This window comes from Tachyglossus aculeatus, chromosome 25, assembly GCF_015852505.1.
Source record: "Tachyglossus aculeatus isolate mTacAcu1 chromosome 25, mTacAcu1.pri, whole genome shotgun sequence".
In the NCBI taxonomy this organism is placed as follows: domain Eukaryota; kingdom Metazoa; phylum Chordata; class Mammalia; order Monotremata; family Tachyglossidae; genus Tachyglossus; species Tachyglossus aculeatus.
In genome coordinates, this window is record NC_052090.1 from 21,944,006 (window position 1) to 21,964,372 (window position 20,367).

Sequence of the window (20,367 nt, forward strand, 5' to 3'; positions counted from 1 at the left end):
CCACATTCTAGAATTTGAAGGTTTAGGTTTGACTGGGTTTTTCTGAGGGAGTAGGGTGAAAACTGGTGGTATTTAGTCTTGATGATTAAGCTTGAGGTGATACAAAGTATCTAGACCGCTATCTTTCGCCTCTCAAAGGTGTGATGCAAGATGGACGTTCGGGTGCATTATCGTTTACTACTGAGATGGAAGTTTCCCTAGGCCAGGGGAACAGATCAAGTCAAGGAGCATGGAGCAGAGATGGAAAAAAGGAGGTGGCTGTCAGATTTATTATTCTATTTTATTAATGGTGTATATAGCTATAATTCTATTTATTTATATTGATGCTATTGATGCCTGCCTACTTGTTTTGTTTCGTCTTGTTGTCTGGCTCCCCGCTTCTAGACTGTGAGTCTGTTGTTGGGTAGGGATTGTCTCTGTGGACGGATTGTACTTTCCAAGTGCTTAGTACAGTGCTCTTAGCACAGTAAGCACTCAATAAATATGATTGAATGAATGAATGACGAGATTCCTGAGACAAGCTCCCTGACTGGGACAGATGGTGGCTTGGGAGAAAAGCCCAAAGAAGTCAGTAAAGAGCTGTTAGGACACCCAGGAGAGGAGACAGCATTCGAGACTGGGACCAGAAGGAACTTGAGGAGGAAAAGATGCTTGTCCACCCTGTGGAAGGCTGCAGAGAATCAGGAATGAAAACCACCCCAGGCACCCCAAAAAGAGATCACTGGAAACCTGAGTTATGGTGGGCTCAGGGGACTGGAGGGATAGAAACCAACCTGGCACCGGTAGCCGGGAGATCGAGCTGTAGGGCATGATGGTCACCCTTCCAGTTTTCCAGTCTTTTTGTGAAAAATTATTGGCCAGCTCCGACCCAGCAAAGGTCACCTGATGGCATAGAGAAGCAGCGTGGCTCAGTGGAAAGAGCCTGGGCTTTGGAGTCAGAGGTCATGGGTTCAAATCCCGGCTCCGCCACTTGTCAGCTGTGTGACTTTGGGCAAGTCACTTCACTTCTCTGGGTCTCAGTTACCTCATCTGTAAAATGGGGATGAAGACTGTGAGCCCCCTGTGGGACAAACTGATCACCTTGTAACCTCCCCAGCACTTAGAACAGTGCTTTGCACATTGTAAGTGCTTAATAAATGCCATTATTATTATTATTATAGATCACGGCTGCTGAGAGTGTCCATCTCCCCCCTTTGCTCCCAGGACTATTCTGAAACTGGAGCAGGTTGAGAAGCACTTGGATCCCAAATAAAACCAGGCTGTCACCCCACTTGGGTCCTAAATAACATCGGGCTATCACCTTCCCAGTGCTGGTGGCTGGAAAGAATTCCAGCCTCTGACCTCCCCCTATTCCCCCACCCCCACATGAGCACAGCACTAACTAAAACTGCCATCAAACCAAACCACACATCCTTTGCATTCTGCTGGGCTTCTTCCTTGAACTTTCCAATTCTCTCCCTAAAGTATATATCATCCATTCGGCCTCATGACTTCTTTCATGGAGGCCGAGGGGGATTTTGGAACCAGACACTGTGTGCTTTTAATCCAGGATGTGCCAGCCAGAGAAAGAAAAAGAAAACAAATGCTAAATTATCCACCCTTCCAGCATGCCACCATGTATCTCAGTGTTGGAAAACATAGATGGAGAAAACCCAATCTATTCAAGAGGTCTAGTGTTGTCAGGATGGGGTCTGAGCTCTCTGTAGGGTGGAGGTGGCATATATGTTGGCATCCATGTCTGTCCTGTAACAGCAACCCTTACGGTCATGCATGTTTTATTCATGCTTTCTTAGGTTTTCCAGAGGGATAACCAATTGGCTGCTAGAGTAACAAATGACAAGTAACCTGACTCCACTGACCCGCTTAACCCTGCTTTTGGAGGATGAAAAGGAGCAGTTGCTTGCTCTAAACCAGCGGCACAGGTACGGAAAGGCCTCCTTTTGCCGGTTCCTTCCTTTCTTTTCTTTGCCCGGTGTTTTCACGCCACCATTAAAACCACCCGAAACATCCCGTTGATGGTGCTCTGAAGACACGCGGGAGTTGACTGTTGTTTGCTGCTGTGCTGCGGGTTAAGGAGCAAATACTGTCCAGGGTTGGCATCTTGTGTTTGGTTCTGGATATCAAACGGGCCACGTACTTGGAAGAAACCTTTGCTTTCAGGTACTTGGCTGGCATTTCCGAAATGTTCTCTGTGTCTGTAGAACAGCTGTGGGACCGTTTTAATAGCTAGGGTATGATCTGTTAGAACGGTTTGTGTAGATAGGATCAGGTGTGGACGTATGTGTGTGTGTGTCCTTTGAGGGAAGTAAGCTGGAAGACCAAAGAGCCTGTACTTTCTGGTTAAAGAAGAATGTGTTTACTCTAGAAAAGTAAATTATTTATTTGATTTTGTTAATGCCTGAGAGAAAAGTGGAGAAGGGAGCTTGAGTGGGGTTATTTGAGGCTCTGGTTTAGGTAGAACTTTATGCCTTGCTGTTCTCCAGAAACTACCTGCCATTATCAAGTTTGGAAGCCAATGATGTGACCTTGTACATGGGCTACAAAATAAAATTTATTATTGTGGCTGCAACCCAAACGACAGGTTATAGAATTAAAGATGGCTTTAAGCAACTTTCCATGTGTGTCAAATATTCTGGTCAATTAGAAGAGGATTCTGCATTTTAACTGGATATCTTATTGATGAGTGATTGTGATAAATCATTAAAATGAATTGTACATTTGAATATTGAAATGAGAAGGAATATAAAAGAAATAATTAATGAAAATTACATTTTAATAATAATAATTATGGTATTTGTTAAGCATTTACTATGAGAGCCAGGCACTATACTAAGCGCTGGGCTAGATACAAGCAAATCAGGTTGGACACAGTGTCTGTCCCAAATAGGGCTCTCGCAGTCTCAATCCCCATTTTACAGAAGAGGTAACTGAGGCCCAGAGAAGTGAAGTGACTTGCCCACAGTCACACAGCAGACAAGTGGCAGAGCCGGAATTAGAACCCATGACCTTCTGGCTCCCAGGCCCGTTCTGTATCCACTTTGCCATGCTGCTAGAATGAAATTTCCCTGTTTGCTACAGTACTTATCTAGATGTAATTTCTGTGGAACTCTATGATTTTGATCTCTAAGCGTCTTCTTTTTTATAGAAATTCATACCAACTACATGGTTCGAACTGTATCACTCCATTGAATCTGAACCTAAATGAAGCCTAAATCAATAATGTATGAAGGGTAGAATTTCAAGGGCAACAACTAGGATGGGGGAGCAGTAGGGAATTTGAAAGCCCAGTCTTCAAAGCTGGCCAATTAATTGCCATTGTTCTTTCTTCTACTCATCTTCCACCGGGGTGGGATTTGATGGGAAAATTAATCAGCCAGAGAGAAAGGTGTCTGAGAACTATGGGAAGGAAATGGAAAGAGCAGCAATAAACTGTTTTCAATCAATCCATCAATGGTATTTACTAAGCACTTACTGTATGAGGAACAATCAATCAAATTTATTGAGTGCTTACTGTGTGCAGAGCACTGTATTAAGTGGTTGGGAGAGTACAGTACAACAGAGTTGGTAAGAACATTCCCTGCCCACCATGAGCTTACAGTCCAAGGGTCCACAGCATCAGACAGTTCCAGTAGATTCAAGTTGGCCCCTTAAATCTAAAGCAACGTTCTTGCCTTCTGCATCTCATTAAAAACAAATGGCCTTGGCCCGTATCATCTCTATTCTCCTCAAACACTGGCTTCCCGTATGTCTCCAAAACACTTCACAATCAGGTTTAAGGCTCTAGACCAACTCACCTCATCTTACCTAATTTCTGCATCTACGATTCTCCAAATTGCTGTGTTAATTCTTCCCAAGCCAGTATTCTAGCTGGATCTTGCTCTCAGCTTCTCCTCTGGACTATAAAATGTGCCTGCCAACTCTGTCATACTGTACTCTCCCAAGTGCTCAGCACAGAGCTCTGCTAACAGTAAGCACCCAATAAATACTATTGATCGATTCCTCCTGACTCTGTCCTTTTGCTCACCCTGTTCCCCTGGCTTGGAACTCCCTCCCCAGATCCAACAGGCCGTAGCTTTCCCACATTCAGAACTCTCCTAAAAATCCTTCCTCTAACAAGCTTTCCACAGATAACCTCCCTGCAACCTAAACTATTACTTATAATTTACCACCAAGTCTAGCACTTATAAATGTATTTTTACCCATCCTCAGCATCCGTGTGTATACATGTTCATTCAATCATCTATTTTGACTATTCTGGCTCTAAGTATTTATGTTTGTCTCCTCTTTTAAAATGTAAGCTTCTTAGGGACTGAGAGAGTGCCACGGTTCTGTACTCCTCAAGTACCTAGTATAGTGAAATAATAATCATAATTATGGTATTTGCTAAGCGCTTATTATGTGCCAAGCACTGTTCTAAGTACCGGGGTAATTACAAGGTAATCAGGTTGGATACAGTCCCTGTCCCACATGGGGTTCACAGTCTTAATCCTCATTTTACAGATGAGGTAACTGAGGCACAGAGAAGTGAAGTGACTTGCAAAAGGACAAGTGGCGGAACAGGGATTAGAACCCATGACCTTCTGACTCTCAGACCCGTGCTCTATCCAATATACCACGTGCCATGTGGGCGTTCAGCAAATACTACTCTTTATTATTATTAATCATGTAGTTCTGTCTTCAGGAAAAAAATGACTTCAAATACATTGGGAGGGGGCAAGCAGTAAAAATACCTTACATTTACCACTCAGACCAAAATGGAAAGTTAATAAGTGTCAACCACGCTAAGAAAGATGGAGAGAGAAATGAAAAGACACAAGAAAGGAAAACGTTTACACACTTGGAAATATTCCTTGTTTTCGATCCCTGCTTTTGGGATTGTAAGTGCTTAAATACACCTGAGAAGCCGGTAATTTTGTTTTGTTTCCTTGTAAGCCTGTGTCTACTTCCTTTCCAACCTGTGAGCCCTATGTGACTGACATATCTTATATCTACCCCAGCACTTAGTACAGTGCTTGGCACATGGTAAGCACTTAACACACACGACAGTTACTATCACCATCATCCTTATTATTATTACTGGAAAAGAAAAATACTCATGCGTCTTCAGTTGCACCCACATCACCTTGACAACAGAGAGTGTAACCTAGAAAGTCCCAAAACATGCACAGATTTTAAGCTTTCAAAAATGGTCCAAGGAAATAACTGAAAGGGAAAGGAAAAGAGGGAAGTGAAGAGTGAGAATCCCCTGCCATGAATAAGACTTTCCTTGGAGGTCCCAGAGTTTCAGGCAAAGAGGGTCTCTTCTCTGCTCATCTCCCTAGATCCTCAAGAACCTCCAGTGGTTTCCCATCCACCTCTGTGTCAAAAAGAAACTCCTTACCATTGGCTTTAAAGCACTCAATCAGCTCGCCCTCTCCCCTCTTACCTCACTGATTTCCTATTACAACTCAGTCCACACACTTCAACTCAGCCCACACACTTTGCTCTTCTAACGTTAAACTACTCACTGTACCTTGGGCACATCTATCTCACCGCTGACCCGTTGTTTATTACCTCCCTCTGGCCTCAAACTCCCTCCCTCTTCCTGTATGAAAGACCATCACTCTCCCTACCTTCAAAGCCTTATTAATATCACATCACCTCCAACAGGCCTTCCCCAAGATCTCTTTTCCCTTCTCTCCTTTCTGAATTCACTCATTCATTCATTCAATTGTATTTATTGAGCACTTACTGTGTGCAGAGCACTGTATCAAGCACTTGGGAAGTACAAGTTGGCAACATATAGAGACGGTCCTTACCCAACAACGGGCTCACAGTCTAGAGGGGGGAGACAGACAACAAAACAAAACATGTGGACAGGTGTCAAGTCATCAGAATAAACAGAAGTAAAGCTAGATGCACATTATTAACAAAATTGCACTTGGATCTATACCTTTTAAGCACTTAATATTCCCCCCACCCTCAGCCCCACATCACCGTAAGCCTGTTGTTGGGTAGGGACTGTCTCTATATGTTGCCAACTTGTACTTCCCAGGCGCTTAGTACAGTGCTCTGAACACAGTAAGTGCTCAATAAATCCGATTGAATGAATGAATATGTCATTTATTTATTTATCTTAATGCCTGTCTCCCCCTCTAGACCATAAGCTCCTTGTGGGCAGGGACTGTGTCTTCTAACTCTCTGGTATTGCAGTCTCCCAAATGCTTAGTACAGTGCCCTGCATAAAGCAAGCACTCAATAAGCAGACATAAATAAAGAATCAGTGTGGCCTAGGGGAAAGAGCATGTGCCTGAGAGGCAGAGGACCTGGTTTCTAATTCTGGCTCCATCACATACTTGCTGTGTGACTTTGGGCAAGCTACTTCACTTCTCTGTGCCTCAGTTATCTCATCTGTAAAATGGGGATTAAGACTGTGAGCCCCAGGTGGGACAGGGACTGTGCCCAACCTGTTTATCCTGTATCCACCTCAGTGTCTAGGACAACGCCTGACACGTAGTAAGTGCTTAACAAATACCAGTAAAAAAATTAATACCATGGATTGACTGATTAGTGAACCACCAAATCCAGAAATTGGGATAAAGAAGACAGGCTTCCCTGCATCACCATAGTAGATCTGAAGGGTTTAGGGGGGATTTCTAGAACTACTATAGCTAAGAACCCATGCTGGAAGTCCGGGCATCTCCCTCCGCTCTTCCAAAGGGTGACTGATGACACATTTTGGCCACTAAGGTGGCTCCACTATGGATCATGGTTTGGGGAGAAAACTAGTCGGGTGGGAAGTGGGGGGCACTTTCTAATCCTGCTAGGGAGCCAATGGGAAACTTTCAAGCCATCTTGTGATGGAGTGGGTGGGAAAGAGAGGTGTCCACACATGTCCCACAGACACCTGATTTGCTTGGGGAGGGTGGGGGGTGGAGGGAATCTGGTCAGGCTCCCTGGGGTGATGATTTCTGTGGCATGTGAAGGAGAAGTGGATTGAAGATAAGTCACAGCCAAAGCTAAGCAAACAGTTAGCCCCATTATCCTGCAAAATGAAGGCCACGGTTACGGCTGGTTTGGATTATTTTTTTAAAATCCACTTTTTGGTTGAATCATCTAGATTGGCTCCCTGTCATTCCAAATCTACCATATTTCTCAATTCAGTTAATTATCGTATTAAGCACTTTCAGTCTACCAAAGCACTGTGCTAGGGGCTCGGTTGGATACAAAATCGTCGCATCAGCCACAGTCCCCATCCTACACAGACTCTTGATCATTATAGCCCTGACCATTTTGCTTCCCAGCCTAAAGTTTCTGTCTTGGGTTGAGGCGCAGATATCCTTGCCGCTGCTTTTTCCACCAGCACCAGATGCGCTTCGCCCAGGAGCAAGAGTTGATGGCCACTATGACGCAGAAGGCCGGGCCTGGGGGATGTCACCCCTGTGGTGAGCTCTTTTCCTCTGGTTTTGCAGGCTTGGGGATGCACTGATAAGATGGCCGACCAAAGACAGAGGGCTCTGTCGGCATCTGGCGAAGCGCTATATGAGATTCTCGGCCTACAGAAGGGAGCGGCCCACGAAGAAATTAAGAAAACCTACAGGTATGGATGAAGGGGAAAGCTGGTGTTCCCCGTTTTGGATGTGTCCCCCGATGGAAAAAAAAATAGGCCTCCACAGCATTCCTCAGATAACAAACACAGACTCTCCTCGGACGAATGGGCCCCACCCCAGCCTGTACTAGCCACAACTGGGTGCATGTCTGTAATCGCTTTAGTTTCTTGACTCCCATCTTGGTTAGTGAGGCTCGCTTGCCCCTCTGTGCCCCTCCTCTCATTCAACCTGACCCAAGTTTGTTCACCTGGTTTAGAGAAGGAATCCTATAACCCCAGTCAGTTTAAGGGCTTGTTTTTATATCCCTCCAGAAGAATGATTCAGAATTGACATAAGTGCCAAATCTGAATTTGCAGTTTTATTCCTTCTCTACTCAGCATTACAACTATTTTGAGGCTTTGAGTTCTTCTAGACTGTAAGCCCACTGTTGGGTAGGGACTGTCTCTATATGTTGCCAACTTGTACTTCCCAAATGCTTAGTACAGTGCTCTGCACACAGTAAGTGCTCAATAAATATGATGGATTGATTGATTGAGGCTTTGATACAGTCGTACTGCCACTTCATTGCAATTATTTGACTTGGGCCAGTCCCTTCAGCTCTCTGAGCCTCAGTTTTCTCATCTGTTAAATAAGAATGATAAAGGCTGCCTGGTTCTACCTCGCCTGGAAGATGATCTGGGAGTTCTGCGGAAATGTTTCAAAAGCACCCTACGATTCAAAATTATTGATTAGTGAATACTGTGGATTTAAGCTTTTCATTGCTTTCCCAGACCTGACTAGGCAGATATGCCAAAGGGGCCACATTATTCTTCCTGAACTGGTGGGAGCTTTCTAAGGGGAGGTGGATAAGGGGAAAGAAGGATCTGGGTCAGTTCAATGGACTTGGCCGCTGAGTTTTATTTTTCACCGGGAAGGAAGACCACAGTGGACTCCCCAAGAGGGTAGCTTTGTTAAGATTCAGTGCCCCAGAAAAATGAAAGATTTTCATTTTTCTGTCCTTCCCGGCCTAAGCCCCCAGTATCCTCAGCTTCCCCTCCCCTCCCCATCACCCCGACTCGTTCCCTTTGCTCTACCCCCATCCCTGCCCCACTTGTGTATATATGTACATACACATCTATAATTCTATTTATTTATATTAATGTCTGTCTACCTGTTTTGATGTCTTTGTATCTATAATTCTATTTATTTCTATAGATGCTACTGATGCCTGTTTACTTATTTTGAAGTCTGTCTTCCCCCTTCTAGACTGTAAACCCGTTGTGGGCAGGGATTGTCTCTCTTTATTGCTGAATTGTATTTTCCAAGCACTTAGTACAGTGCTCTGCACACAGTAAGGCTAAATAAATACAACAGTGATTTTAGATGGGAGAGCAGCGTGGCATGGTGGATAGAAGACAGGCCTGGAAGTCAGAAAGTGGTGGGTTCTAATCCTGCCTCCACCACTTGTCTACTGTGTGACTTTGGACAAGTCGTTGCACTTCTTTGGGTCTCAATTCCCTCATCTTTAAAATGCAGACTGTGAGCCCCACACAAGACAGGGACTATGATCAACCCGATTTGCTTGTATCCACCCCAGCACTAAGTATAGTGCCTGTCACATAATAAGCACTTAACAAGTACCATTATTATCATTAGTAGATTTAAGGGAACTGGGCTAAGGACATCAATTCCTCCAGAGGAGCATTCTCAGACCAACAGACCCCGACAAAGGGCAACAACACTGTAATTTTAAAAATCCATTTCCCGTTTCATTTCTGCAAGTGAATGTGACTTATAATTGCTTTTATTACTTGTTAAAAACTAAAATTACAGGTCATATTCTAATTAAGGTGCTAATTATGCTGTGTTGTTTGTAAGCTTTATTAACTACAACATAAAGCCACTTCATGTAATCAGTGTCGTGCTATTAATTTTGTTCTAATATCACGCAAATATTATTTTTCAGCTGATTAGGGTAATAGTATGCTGCTAGAGGCATTCGCATCCACTTAAATGACAAATTTGTATTCTGCCAGTTATTCAAAATGTATGAGCAGGCTGAAAACCCTCTGAGAATACCATTCTTATATTCAGATCTGGCTCAAAGTGGTTGTAATATAGTGAAATTAAATCCTAGTAAAATACAATAAAATCACTAACTCTTTCACTCAAAGTTTGCTCCATTTACACTGATGTGCAGTCAGTATTTCTTGGGCTGGGTGACACTCCTGGAACCGAGCTGGGTTTGGCTTTAATGCTTCCAGAGGAGAGGATGGGAAAAAACTGGGCAAAATGCTCAACATCACCTGTGTTTCCCTCGCAAGAAACAAGTCACACAAGAGACCCAAGGATGGAGTTTGGGGCATCTTTTGGAACCCAAAGATCTGGTTTATTCTTGGAGTAGTATTAGTATTTATTGAGGTCCCTCTTAGAGTATTTGATTGATCGGTTGCCATGCACTGTACTAGGGAAGTAGGAAGTATGATAGTGACATGTTCTCTGTCTACAGGGAGCTTATAGTCACTCTAATCCAGGGATGTGTACAAAAAAATATTTACAAACAGAGTAGGGTATGAAAAAAAAACAATTGAAAGAGAGTCCTGTCCACAAGCTTCAGGACTTAGCCCACTGTTGGGTAGGGACTGTCTCTATATGTTGCCAATTTGTACTTCCCAAGTGCTTAGTACAGTGTTCTGCACATAGTAAGCGCTCAATAAATATGATTGATGATGACTTGTTCCCAACACAAGTACCCAGCTGAAAATCCATCTTTCCGACACAGGATTGGGTCCTCCCCTTGGTCTCAAAATGGCTTTCCCAAAGTGGAGGCCCATAGCCCTCTTTTCCTCAGGCCTCTTCAGATGGCAGAAGACTGACCCCAATTAATCCTTCATGGAACTTGGGGCGGGGAGGTGTGGGGTGGAGGGGAGAAGATTCATTCATTCATTCAATCAATCGTATTTATTGAGTGCTTATGCAAGCCCCCTGATTCTCTGCTTGCCCCTGAGCAGGGAGGTTCCCCTTTTGATCGTTCTGGTGTTCAGAACTTCCTTTCCTGCAGTCCTGCCTTCCATGTGAGCTCACTGTGGACAAGGAATGTCTTTATATGTTGCCAACTTGTACTTCCTAAGCGCTTAATACAGTGCTCTGCACACAGTAAGTGCTCAATAAATATGACTGAATGAATGAAGGAATGTGTTTATTGTTGTATTGTACTCTCCCAAGCACTTAGTACAGTGTTTTACACATGGTAAGCGTCAAATACGATTGAAAGAATTTCCAGATTCCCATTAGCAATTCTAACTAGAGGCCATTGGCTTCAGCCTAGTTACCTTGTGTTAATTCAGTGCTCAGCACAGTCCTTGGCACCTCGTAAGTGCTTTTATAAATTCCCTAGTTATTATATTTTCCTTAGTAACAAGGTTTGAGAAGACATTTTACCTTGTTCCAGTCCCACAGTAAGTCCTCTGAGCAACAGTTTATTATTACTATTAATAATAACAATCACTGTGGTATTTGTTCAACACTTAACTATGTGTCAAGCACTGTTCTAAGCGCTGAGATACAGGATGATCTGGTCAGACACAGTTCCTGGCCCGTACAGGGCTCCCAATCTAAATACAAGGGCAAACAGGCATTGAATCCCCATTTTAGAGATACAGTAACTGAGGCACAGAGGAGTGAAGGGACTAGCCCAAGATCACACATGGCAGAGCAGGGATTAGAAGCCAGGTCCTCTGATTCCTGGCCTGTGCTCTTTCCACTAGGCCACACTGCTCCTTGGGTCTTTTGATTAGATTCCTGTTCTTTCTGCTAGTTATTGAGAGAATGCACATGAGATCATCATCATCAATCGCATTTATTGAGCGCTTACTGTGTGCAGAGCACTGTACTAAGTGCTTGGGAAGTACAAATTGGCAACATATAGAGACAGTCCCTACCCAACAGTGGGCTCACAGTCTAAAAGATAGGATTGTTCTTAGGGAAGCAGGAAGTACTGCAAACACAGAGTGACGCACATATGACAGAAGCAGAGAACAAAGCTGGTCACTTGTCCGTTTGTCAACAGCTGAATTCCTTTGAATAAATACATTATTGGTTTCAACCTGCGGAGGCTGGTGTCCTTCTCAGTGAAGACCCCGCCACAACGGTGAGGCTCCAAAGGATGACCATATCACTGCTTTCCCTCAGAGGTTAGATGCTGGAGGAGTTGGTAAATATCTACATCACCTGCTGCTATTTAATTATAGTAGAACCCACACAGGCAGATCAAAGCATCGAGCAACCACTAGGTATGTCCTAGTTTCTCGGAAAGTATTCAGTTTTGCACCAGAAAGGGCCGACTCTCTCAGACGGGTTCCACATCCTTACAGGGCATTTTTGCAGTCACCTGTGGTGGCTTGCTTGGGACACTGAGCAGCAGGGCCAACTCAAAGAACCAGAACTTCAAGTCCCGGAGCCTCTCAGCTCATCTTTACCAGCTCTGGATCAGGGAGCGGGCCCAATCCAAGCTGCTGGCAGTGAGCACGGTACAGTGCTTGCTGCAGATATTCCTCTGCTTTATAAAACTCATACTTTCTCACAGTCTGATTTCTACTAAGACTGACAATTCCTTTTCGGTCTCAGACTCCGGGTCCACGCCGACGTGCGGGGCTGGAGTGGCAGAAGTTTGCAGCCTGGCAGAGGGAAACAGCTCTTTAGGAAGAGATCTGAATTGGGTCAGCAGATAAGCTAAGTTTGTGGTTTTGTACCACTTACCCTACAACTTCAGCCAAGTGTGGCCTTTGGAATGCTTGGCCCATTATGGGGAAGCTTCCCTTCATTCTTGACCTGTTCCTGACCTAATCCCTGCTCCTCCTCACCATCACTGGATCTGGCTCTCCCCAGACGACACTGTGTCCCCTGTTTCTTTCTCTAGAAGGGGGCCTCATCCTCACCCACTCCCACTGCGAATGAGGGAGGAGTTGGCTTCCTTTTGCTCCCCCGTGCTGCTTAAATACCATTCCATCTCCCCGATCCCTTTCTTTCCCTTCCTTTGAAGCTCATAGCATCTGCCCACTCCAGATACTAGTCGCAGTCATCTACCGCCCCCCAGGTCCCAACTCCAACTTTTTGAACCATTTTGATCCTTTCTCCATCCCGACACTGATCCTGGGGGACTTCAACATCCACATAGATGTTTCTGACGATCAGTCTACTGCTTGCTTTCTATCACTCCTCAACTCCACTGACCTTCTGCGTCACACCACCATGACCACTCACCAACTTGGACATACAGTCACTCTAATCACCTCTAGTCACTGTATAATCTCTACCCTCCCTTTATTCACCTCCACCCCCAAGCCCTTTAGCACAAATACATACCTGTAATTTATTTATTTACATTAATGTCTGTCTCCCCCTCTAGACTATAAGCTCGTTGTGAGCAGGGAATGTGTCTGTTTATTGTTATATGGTACTCTCCCAAGTGCTTAGTACAGTGCTCTGCACACAGTAGGCGCTCAATAAATACAACTGAATGATACCCTCACCAACTCTGAAATCCCTCTATCTGACCACAACCTCCTTACCTGCCTTCTCTCCCACACACCTCCTCCCCTTAAACCTGTCCTGTTCCCCTAGAGATCACCAAACGTTTGACCCCCTCAATTTTCTCAAGTCATCATGTTCCAATTAGTCCCCATGCCCAAACTACCTTCTCTTGATGATATTTTAAAATATTTTATTGTGAAATAATCAATGAATAATTATGGTATTTATTAAGCACTTACTATGCCAAGCACTGTTCTAAGCGCTGGGGTACATACAAGGTAATAAGTTGTCCCACGTGGGGTTTACAGTCTTAATCCCCATTTTAGAGATGAGGTAACTGAGGCACAGAGAAGTGAAGTGGCTTACCCAAGGTCACACAGCAGACAAGTGGCAGAGCCTAGAACCCATGTTCTCTGACTCCCAAGCCCGTTCTGTGGTTACTGTGTGTCCGGCACTGTTCTAAGCACTGGGGCAGATACCCGTTAATCAGAATGGACACAGTCCCTCTCCCACCATCTAAGTGGGAGGAAGAACGGGCACTGAATTTTCATTTTACAGATGAGGAAACTGAGGTACCACAAAATTCAGTGACTAGCCCCAGGGCACAGAGCCCAGATTAGACCTCGGATTCCCTGACTCTTAGGTTTATGCTCTTTCCACTAGAACTCCATCATTCCCTTCAGCTGTGAGGGATCCAGGCTCAGTTCTGAATGATGGGGAAAAAAAAAGACCAGAAGCAGCTGCTTTTCCACAACATCATGATATTTAAGCACCTATTATGTGCAGAGCACTGTCCAAGCACTTGGGAGAGGACAACAGAGTTAAGGAGATCAGTTAGTCAATCGTATTTACTGAGCGCTTACTGTGTGCAGAACACTGCACTAGGCACTTGGGAGCCTGTCTTCTAGACTGTGAGCCCACTGTGGGCAAGGATTGCCTCTCTTTGAAGCTGAATTGTACTTTCCAAGCGCTTAGTACAGTGCTCCACAGACAGTAAGCGCTCAATAAGTACGATTGATTGATTGACTGAATGAATACGTGGCTCAGTGGCAAGAGCCCAGGCTTTGGAGTCAGAGGTCATAGGTTCGAATCCCGGCTCCACCACGTCTGCTGTGTGACCTTGGGCAAGTCACTTAACTTCTCTGAGCCTCAGTTCCCTCATCTGTAAAATGGGGATTAAGACTGTGAGCCCCACGTGGGACAACCTGATCACCTTGTATCTCCCCAGCGCTTAGAACAGTGCTTTGCACATAGTAAGCGCTTAACAAATGACATCATTATTTTTAGACTGTGAGCCCACTGTTGGGTAGGGACTGTATATGTTGCCAATTTGTACTTCCCAAGCACTTAGTACAGTGCTCTGCACATAGTAAGTGCTCAATAAATACGATTGATGATGATGAGAGTATAGTATAACAATAAACAAACACATTCCCTGCCTACAAAGAGCTTCCAGTCTAGAAGAAGAGTCAAGTGCTTAGCACCTAGTTAAGCGTTTAACAAATAGACTGTGAGCCCACTGTTGGGTAGGGACTGTCTCTATATGTTGCCAACTTGTACTTCCCAAGCGCTTAGTACAGTGCCCTGCACACAGTAAGCGCTCAATAAATACGATTGATTGATTGACTGAATGAATGAATGGGAGAGTAGAGCATAACAATAAACAAACACGTTCCCTGCCTACAAAGAGCTTCCAGTCTAGAAGAAGAGTCAAGTGCTTAGCACCTAGTTAAGCGTTTAACAAATATTATTAAAAGGGTGTGGGAGGGAGGGCAGTCTTCCAGTTCCCCTGGGCCCCTCCACCACCTGAAATTACCCCACCCTGATTTTTGCCAAAGCAAAGGACTTTTTGGCTCATAAACAGCTCGAGTGACTCAGAGCATTATTATCCTTCACTTCTACCGCGTTTAACTTTCCTCTCTTCTTCCGTCCCTCAAGGGCTGAGTTGCCCCAGAACAAGGCAATGTGAGGCCAGGACTGCTTTCCTACTGAACATGAACGAGCCCAATTACCATAGCAATCTATGGCCAACCTGCCTGTGGTGTTTTTACCCATCTTTATTAGTAATTACAGGTGAAAACAGAGGCAGCTCATGAATAAGTGAAAGTGTCAGAGGGATTCACATGTAATGGAAAAGTTGTGAATGTTTGCGAGAAAATGATGATTCAAGCTCTGGGATTAATTTTAATTAATCTTTTATCAAATGCTAATTTGTTTCCTGAATCCCAAGTCCTTCCATTAAAAATAGGCTGCCATACTAGTTCAAGATTATCTTTTGGGCCCACCGCTTTGACAGTGTCACTTCCCTCCTTTTCATTCATTCATTCATTCAGTCGTATTACTGAGCACTTACTGTGTGCAAAGCACGGTACTAAGCACTTGGGGAGAACAATATAGCAGTAAACAGACACATTCCCTGCCCACAACGAGATTACAGTCTAGAGGACGAGTTTACTGTCTATTTATTACCCTATTTACTTATTTTACTTGTACCTATCTATTCTATTTTGTTAGTATGTTTGCTTTTGTTCTCTGTCTCCCCCTTCTAGACTGTGAGCCCACTGTTGGGTAGGGACTGTCTCTATATGTTGCCAGCTTGTACTTCCCAAGCGCTTAGTACAGTGCTCTGCACACAGTAAGTGCTCAATAAGTACTATTGATTGATTGATAGAGGAAAGCTCAAATGGTGACTCGAAAGACTCCCTGTCGAATGCATCTAAGAAGTGTTTCAGACCCCCTACCAAATTCTGACAGCTGAAAGGGGCTTGGCCAATGCAAACAGGACAGGGCTCAGATACCGCGGGCTTTTAGACTGTGAGCCCACTGTTGGGTAGGGACTGTCTCTATATGTTGCCAACTTGTACTTCCCAAGTGCTTAATACAGTGCTCTGCACACCGTAAGCGTTCAATAAATACGATTAATTGATTGATTGATTGGTTGATTGACCACCCTGGGCTGCACTGGGTCCCCTCTGGGTTTGCCCAGAATACACTCAGTTTCCTGGAGTTTTTCCATATCCCCTCTGGAATACTGGGCTATGCTAGAGGGGACTGGAAACCTCCCTCGATAGGGTGCCCCTGGGATCATCTTCGAGAAGTCTTGGGCCTCACTGGACCTTTTCCTTTTACTTCAGAGTCACTGTGTCCCCCACCAGGTCCCTGTATACAAGGCACCACTTCTGGGCCACGGGACTCGGCGACGAGAGTGGAGATGGAGAGAGCTTCAGCTGAAATCCAACTAAAATACCAGACATAAACACAGCCAGTGTCAAGTCCAGCGCTTAGAACAGTGCTTTGCACATAGTAAGCGCTTAACAAATGCCATTATCATCATCAAGTCAGTACCAGAAAGGGGACACACCTGTAAACCCAGCCAGTGTCATGTCAGTACCAGAAAGGGGACACACCTGATAAACACTGGGGAAGCAATTGGCTTAGTGGCAAGAGCACGGGCTTGGGAGTCAGAAGTCGTGGGTTCTAATCCCAGCTCCGCCGCGTGTCTGCTGTGTGACCTTTGGCAAGTCACCTAACTTCTCTGTGCCTCAATTACCTCATCTGTAAAATAGGGATTGAGACTGTGAGCCCCACGTGGGACAACCTGATCACCTTGTATTTACAGTGCTTGGCACTTAGTAAGCACTGAACAAATACTGTAATTATTATTATTATTAAAGCACAGGTCTGGGAGCCAAAGGGCCTGGCTTCAAATCCCAGTTCTGCCACTTTTCTGCTGTGTGACCTTGGGCGATGCACTTAATTTCTCTGGGCCTGAATTTCCTCAACTTCAAAATGGGGATTCAGTACCTGCTCTCCCTCCAACTTGTCTATGAGCCCCATAGGGACAGGGACTGTATCTAATGATAGCATTTATTAAGTGCTTACTGTGTGCAAAGCACTGTTCTAAGCACTGGGGAGGTTACAAGGTGATCAGGTTGTCCCACGGGGGGCTCACAGTCCTGTCACAGTCACAGTCTTCATCCCCATTTTACAGATGATGTAACTGAGGCCCAGAGAAGTGAAGTGACTTGCCCAAAGTCACACAGCTGGCAATTGGCAGAGCGGGGTTATGAACCCATGACCTTGGACTCCAAAGCCCGTTCTCTTTCCACTGAGCCGTGCTGCTTCTCTATCTGGCCTGGTTACCTTGTATCTAGCGCAGCGCTTAGAGCAATGCTCGACATCTATTAAGGGCTTAAGAAATACCACATTTAGGATCAGTGGGAGCAGTGGGTATCCAGGATAAATCATATACCACCAACATTGGTAAGCAGCATGGCCCAGTGTAAAGGGTCTAGGCCTAGGAATCAGATGACCTGTGGTTTAATCCTGGCTCTGCCACATACCTGCTGGATGACCTTGGATAAGTCATTCTATTGTGCATCAGTTTCCTCATCGGCAAGCTGGGGGATTCAATACCTGTTCTCTCTCCTACTTACACTGGGAGCCCGACCTGATTATCCTGTATCTACTCCAGTGCAGTGTGTGGCACTACTAAATGCTTAACAAATGCTTAAGAAAAGCAGTGTGGCTTAGAGGATTGAGCATGGGTCCTGGGAGCCAGAAGGACCTGGGTTCTAATCCTGGCTCAGGCACTAGTCTGCTATGTGACGTTAGGCAAGTCACTTCTCTTCTTTATGCCTCAATTACCTCTTCTGTGAAACAGGAATTAAGATGGTGAGCCCAATGTTGGGTAGGGACTGTCTCTATATGTTGCCAATTTGTACTTCCCAAGCGCTTAGTACAGTGCTCTGCACATAGTAAGCGCTCAATAAATATGATTGATTGATTGATTGATTGATGTGGGATATGGACTGTGTCCAACCTGATTACCTGATTATCTACCCCAGTGCTTAACACAGTGCCGGGCACATATTAAGCAATTAACAAATACCATTTAAAAATCACCACAATTATTATTATTATTCCACCTATTCTTGTTAGTCTGTGTGGTTCTCTTGCGTGCTTCTATTCTCAAGAGCCATTTTCTGTTGTCACAGAAAAAGAATCTCACTTTTCCTTCTGCTCCAGGATCAACCCTACAGATTCTAATCCACAGTATTCCTTATGGATTAGTGTCCAGGTGTGAGGACTCCCTAAAAACAAATTATCTCCGCTTAAGCATTTTTGAGCTTCCCCAACAGCAAATGGAGAACATTTTTCATGGTTTGAGAGATGTATTGCCAATGATGGTGTATCTGTCCAAGTCTACCTTACTGCACTGAAGTCTGGCAAAATATTTTCTATCTTTTATATATTCAAAGTTACCAATGTTTAAGACTGCCCGTGATCTTCAGGGTGGTCAACTCCTTCTCCCATGTATCTTTAGGTCATTCATGCCAAGCATAAATTTTTTCCCTCTTCATGTTCAAGAAAACTGGCATTGAAATATCACCCAGACAAGAACCTGGACAACCCAGAGGCTGCAGAAAAGTTTAAGGAAATCAACAACGCCCATACGATATTGACGGACTCCTCCAAGAGAAATATATATGATAAATATGGATCCCTGGGGCTGTATGTGGCCGAGCAATTTGGGGAGGAAAACGTGAACACCTACTTCATGCTGTCAAGCTGGTGGGCAAAGGTAAGAGCACACCACCTCTATCTGGAAATGACTTGAAAGTTGACAAGGTGCAGACCCTCCTGGTCTCTGTTTACTGCAGGGGCTAAAATTGCAAAAAATCTCAGGAGGCTCCACTTCAATCACTGAGAAACAGCATTTCCTAGTGGATAGAGCACAGGCCTGGGAATCAGAAGGACCTGGGTTCTAATCTTCTCAGCTCTGCCACTTGTCTGCTGTGTGACCCTGGGCAAGTCACTTTACTTCTCGGGGGCCTCAGTTTCCTCATCTGTAAAATGGGGATCCCTCTTAAACTGTGATCCCCATGAGGAACAGAGACCGTGTCTGACGTAAACTAGCCCAGCGCTTAGAATGGTGCTTGACACATAGTAAGCACTTAAATACCATTAAAAAATAAAAGATAAATGTGCTGTAAGAGGAATTTTCTCCTGTTTCTTAATTTGCCAAATAATTAAAGCAACGACATGTCTCCAACACTTCAAGGCATTAATTATATTTGGCACTAGGGCTCCAGGTGAGTTCTGAATTTTTTTTTTCCCTTCACAAATGACTAAATAAAAAATGACTCACGGCTGAAAACCCAAAAATCCTATCTGTATGACAACCGCCTAATAAATTATTACAGGACAAATTTAGCCAGGTACTTTGCTGTGAATAGCAGGGGCTACAGAATCAATCAATTGTATTTATTGAGAACTTATTGTGAACAGAGCACTGTACTAAGCACTTGGGAAAGTACAATATAACGGAGTTGGGAGACATGTTCCCTGCCCACAAGGAGCTTACAGTCTAGAGGGGGAGGCAGGCATTAAAAATCAATTATAGATATGAATATAAGGCACAACCATACCCAGGGGAGTGTGTACAGAACTGGCCAGGGTTTGCGGAGGAGCTAGGGGAATTTTGCAATGCTGCTCGTGCATGGGGTGAATCCAGCTCCCTGCTATGTGTTACAATGCCATAATAATAATAATAATAATTATTATTATTATTATCCACTTGCCGATCCGAACCGGAGCAGCCTGGGCTGGCACAGGTGGAGGGGTGGTGTGGAGCTACCTCTGGAGATGGTCTGAGACTGGGGGTGGCTTCTGCTTGTGGCTTCAGGTACCCCCTGTCACCCCTTCTCTCTCCTCCCCATGCCCCACCACTTTCTCTAGCCCCGAGTGGATGATAAATCGAGCCTATTTTGAGGAAATGAGAAAAAGAGAGAATTGAGCAGTACAGAGGAAGAGGTAACTCCCCACTGTAATATCCCTGAGGGCAGGGATTATGTTTTCTAATTAATGTACCATTTCAAGCATTGAGTACAGCTCTCTGCCCACTGCAAGTGTTTAAAAATTACTACCGATTGTCTGGCATTGATATGTATGGAATGAAATGAAGCAATTTATGGATGACAAAATACTCATTTATTTGGGGACAAATGAATCCACTTTTGTGCTGCCTATGGGATTTATTATGGTGCGAGCAGCCCATACCATGGGCATGTTTTCAGGGTGGTTTTATGTTTATGAAGGGGAGAAAATACATAGGGATTAAAAGTTAATGATTTCAAGTCTGTAGTGTGGCAACGTTCACAGACTCATCATCACTACTCTCTGCTATTTCTAGCCACAGAATTTGGATCCAGTGAAAGGCCCTGAAATCAAAAGACAGGAATTGGAGACTAGATAGAGATGTAAG

The 20,367-nt window shown here is 44.4% G+C and overlaps 1 protein-coding gene across 2 annotated transcripts in view; it reads left to right on the top strand.

Annotated features, from left to right (window-relative positions):
- The window catches only part of DNAJC5B (DnaJ heat shock protein family (Hsp40) member C5 beta), a 39,169-nt gene that overhangs the window by 11,803 nt on the left and 6,999 nt on the right, over positions 1-20,367 (top strand). The window contains exons 2-4 of one of the 2 annotated variants that reach the window (XM_038766730.1): positions 1,794-1,922; positions 7,452-7,579; positions 18,471-18,684. In XM_038766730.1, the coding sequence (XP_038622658.1) occupies positions 7,473-7,579; positions 18,471-18,684 (321 nt within the window). In that variant the 5' untranslated portion in view covers positions 1,794-1,922; positions 7,452-7,472. The remainder of the gene's footprint in view (positions 1-1,793; positions 1,923-7,451; positions 7,580-18,470; positions 18,685-20,367) is intronic. The other variant, XM_038766729.1, reaches the window with a different exon arrangement.